Consider the following 4,536-nt stretch of genomic DNA (forward strand, 5'->3'; position numbering starts at 1 on the left):
CTGTCCATGAGGGAAAGGTTTCTTTTGGTATTTTAATCTAGATTGCGCATTCCTGGAATATTTGGCAATCCAACGGACACTGGTTTGGTTAAATTTTTGATCGAATCAGTGTCCCTCCAATTATCAAATATTCAGAAAATCGGCAATCGAGATAAGCTCAAGATTTTCTTTAGCAACTCATTTTCGGAGAAAAAAATCACACTTCTCTACCAAACTCGGTTTAACACCTATATTTTTATTAGACACAAAAATATAACGACTATTGCACCAACAAATGGCACAAAAAACAGAATCCCCTTATCTTTTTAATCATTTAAAGCATCAGTTATATTCTGATTATAAAAATTATCAATCAAACACAGTGGCGCATCATCCAGAAACTTTGGTGTGGGTTTGGTGTGGGTGTGAGTAGAGAGATTTATCGCATAATAGAGTTTTTGGTGTGGGTGTGGGTGTGGGTGTGGGTGTGGGTGTGGGTGTGAGTAGAGAGATTTATCGCATAATAGAGTTTTTGGTGTGGGTGTGGGTGTGGGTGTGAGTAGAGAGATTTATGGCATAGTAGAGTTTCCGCATAATATGATGTGTAAGTTTTTCTGTCATTAAAAATGAAACTTTATTATATCTGTTTTTAAATATATTTTTTTAAATCTAAAAGTAAACCAAATTAAATAATTATAAAAACAATATTTAAATAATATCACTCAGAAAAATATTACGAATGAAAAAATTAAATCTTTGCCACATTAAATCAAGATAGATCTATATTGGTGATTAACCAGATCGAAGCTGATCCCACGGTTATGGCATCCAAGGAGAACCACATTTTTCCATTCTTAGCGCGCACGATTTTGTAAGAACAGGCATGAATGATCTCACCATTAAATTTTTCCTTTCCAGTGATATCAGGAATTACCGGAACTGTATTCTCTCCGGTTGCAACTATCAACCAACGACAAATATACTCGGTTTCAGGCATACCCAACCCTTTCGGGATAATTGGTCTTAACAGTACTAACTCTCCACAACTTACAGGTCTTATCATATTTCGCAGTCTGAACACGGACGTTGAAGCTGGGACTGAGTTGGGCTCTCCTTGCATACGACTCCAAGACTCGATAAAATGCTCCTTGGACGGATATATTGGGAAGTCATCGGGGAATGGCATCCTTGGCAACTCGCAGAACTGCTTGGGAAGGTGGAGCTTGAGACCGTTGTAAGCTATCGTTGCCACAAGCTATGAAGGCGGCTAGCCAATCCCGAAGAGCCTGCTGTTATGTCTAAAATGTAAAGTAAATAACATAATTATGAACACAGGAGAGAAGCAATCACATGACACGAATAATACTAAGAAATAAAATTTAAAGTAAATAAGATAATTATAAATACAATAGAGAAGCAATCATATGACCAGAATAATACTAAGAAATATTTTGGAAAAATCCCAATTCATATTATAGTTAATGGAATTCTATTAGTATTTCAATTAGTATAAATTTATTATAAATATAGATTTAATATGAGCATAGAAGATTTCAATTATATATTAATATAGATCTATCTTAAATACAATTTAATATGTGCTGAAAGGGATCCAATTTCTTCACATACAATTTTTTTAATGAGTAATATTATTTAAATTAGTTGTCTTTAGTAAGATTTATTGGAAATTTTTCCGCTCTAATTTCTCTAAAATCAGGTAAGAATTTATTGAAATCATAAGCTTGATGAGTAACCCCTGCACAACGTAAGTGCTCGGTGCTGAATCCAGTCAAAAAACAAAGTCCAAAAAGTAGCACTAAAAAAAACTCCTTATTTAAATGTTTTGTATAGTTTTATTTTTTTAAGAGTTTTTAACTTTTTTTATTTTGGTTTACATGAGCAAAATTTAACTTTGATAATGGACAGATACCCTTACACATCATATTGAGTTGTACAATAATACCCTTACACATCATACTAGGGTATGCAATTGTTACATTTAATGGAGAAAGTTAGAATTAGTTGTTTTAAGGATAAGATTGAGACTCTAAGATTAGATCTCAGATCCTACTATCTAGGGAGTGGTTGAAACCACCTTATTAGTGTGAAAGCCTATATGTACTAGGTTCTCTTGATTGAATAGCAGTGTGTATTGTGTGAAGTGCTTGGGCACTCTCCAGGTATCTCATCTGAAGAGCCATTTAATTAATATAATATCAGTTTTTGACATGGTATCGGAGCAACAATTAGATTTAGGACAAACTTTTCTGTCCCAGGGTAAGTATGTCAAAGGTCTACTAGAAAGATTCAAAATGGATCAGTGTAAGGTTGCAGCAGTATCATTACAACAGAACATTAAACTTCAGAGTGAGGATGGCTCTAAAGAGGCAAATGCGACACTTATAGACAGCTAGTTGGGAATCTAATCTACCTGACCACTACAAGACCAGATTTGGCTTATGCAGTCAGTGTGCTAAGTCAATACAAGTCCAAGCCACTTGAGAGTCATTGGAATGCAGCGAAATGTGTTTTAAGGTATCTACAAGGAACTATTGACTATGGTATTATTTATACTAATTCCTCTGATGTTGTATTGACATGGTATCAGAGCCCTGAGAGTTTGGTCAGTCCTGCGCTAAGAAAAATAAAGTTTTGTGAATATTTATTTGTCCATCACCCTCTGTCCGCTGGCCAGGGCAGCTGTAGTTGTGGCGATTCACCAGTCATGTGAAGAGTTGAAGTCGATTGGATCAGGAAGCCTATGAAGGTTTCTCTAATATTGCTAGTAGAAAACCGTGGGTGCAAGCGAACCAGCCTGCATCTCCAACCTCATTTTACTATGATATGAAGCAGTTAAGAATCCAGCGCTGAGAATTTTAGATGATTTTATCGCAATCTTTAGAGATCCTCATCAAAACGTTTCTTAAGAACCGACATTGCATGAAGATGATGTTCCCAGCTGCTGTGAGAATATTGCCCATGGCTAAGCACTGGTGTTGTAGGTGAGGTGAGATCTGTGGTGAAGTAGAAGCAGATCTCCGTGTTTGGTGGAGTAGTCGACCTGTGTTGCATGCTGGATCACTGCGAGATTGAATCCCTGGAGGAGGCCGACACTGCGAGGAGTACCAGTTGGTGCGGTGAGGTGTTTCACTGCCATATCGTTATGGATCGCAGGATGGAGACTTGCCCGGAGTCCGCGTGGAGGATATTCTTAGGGATCGCAGGCTGGTGATTGATAGCACTGTTCTTGCTTTTAAGGAAATGCATGGGCACAGCTCGCCGACGACTTCATTACTAGATATCAGCTAGGAACCAATAGACCCATCATTATACCAAGCCTCTGCTAGGAAGGCAAGGCCGGGACTGTGAAGACTGCGATTTGAAGAGGAGTGCAATTTGCAAATAGAGGCCGAGATTGCAGAAAGAAGCTGTGGATCTGTTGCTCAATGTGGTGGCCAAGGCCATTGCTGCAGGTTCGGGGTTTGCCCTGGGCACCTTATTTCTTTAAATTCGTGCAAGTGGAATGGGCGTATGGGTGACAGGTGACGGTCTTGCAAATCACGTGGCTCCCCAACATTTAATCAATTCCTGATCGAAATCGCCCAAGATCGATTGACTGAGGCACGATTGAGCTAGAGGCCGCATGGAGGAGGCATGTATTAGTGATTTTCTTTAGATTTCATAGAAGCCACAGTGTGCACCCCAAGGTTCTACAGTTGAAGAGCTACCAAAGGGAGAATTTTCCCACCTATATGGTAATGAGGTTGTTGGAGCTCTTGAGAGGACCGAGTGGAGTTAGAAAGAAATCTGGAAGCAAGATAAACTGGACTTTTCCAATATGGCTGCACTTTGAGATATATTTGACCCTAATGATATTTTTTTCATGAGGCTTAGCGGTTTTATCAATGACCACGATTATCAAGAGACTATATGTTGTGCAATAACATGAGATTGAAGATTCACGAGTTGTTTTTTAGAAAGGATGTAAAGAGGAACATATGGTTCAAGATAAGTTGGACGAGCCACATGAAGCTGATTGCAAAGACTTGGTAGAAGAAGACAAAGCTGGAAATAATTCAAATTATCATGATCTCATGAATGTTGAAGACAACATGACTAATATTCAGTTATTTGACATCAAAAGTAGTGAGTGGAAAAATTCTCCTGCCAAGCTTGTACATTCTGAAGTATTATCAATTACCAGCCTACAATCAAGATAAGGGAGGATAAGAGTTCAAGCACTCCGTCTTTGGGGAAGAAAACTAAAAAAGGAGGTGAAAATCTATCACTATCTCATGGCAAGGAAAGTAAAGATGAAGCCTCACCTAGGAATGAACAAGCATGGACTCACAAGCAAGAAGACTAAAATGAAAACTCTGTTACCAAGTTTTTATGTACTATTGTAAGCCTAGCTGAGACTACAACAACATGCATATGTTATTTATTCAGTACCCTTTATCCATTAAGGGGGAGTGTTAGAATTAATGGAGAAAGTTACAATTAGTTATTTTAAGGATAGGATTGAGACTCTAAGATTAGGTCTCAGATCCTACTATC

The 4,536-nt window shown here is 38.1% G+C and overlaps 1 protein-coding gene across 1 annotated transcript; it reads right to left on the reverse strand.

Annotated features, from left to right (window-relative positions):
• Positions 1 to 748: 748 nt before the first annotated feature.
• Positions 749 to 1,165, reverse strand: LOC149166294 (putative indole-3-pyruvate monooxygenase YUCCA8). Its single transcript, XM_089430122.1, has one exon. The coding sequence runs from the start codon at positions 1,163 to 1,165 to the stop codon at positions 749 to 751; it is 417 nt and encodes a 138-aa protein (XP_089286248.1).
• Between the last annotated feature and the right edge of the window lie 3,371 nt (positions 1,166 to 4,536).

This window comes from Pinus tabuliformis, chromosome 5_1, assembly GCF_031772625.1.
Source record: "Pinus tabuliformis cultivar Carrire ecotype Pingquan chromosome 5_1, CPIR1, whole genome shotgun sequence".
Taxonomy (NCBI): Eukaryota; Viridiplantae; Streptophyta; class Pinopsida; order Pinales; family Pinaceae; genus Pinus; species Pinus tabuliformis.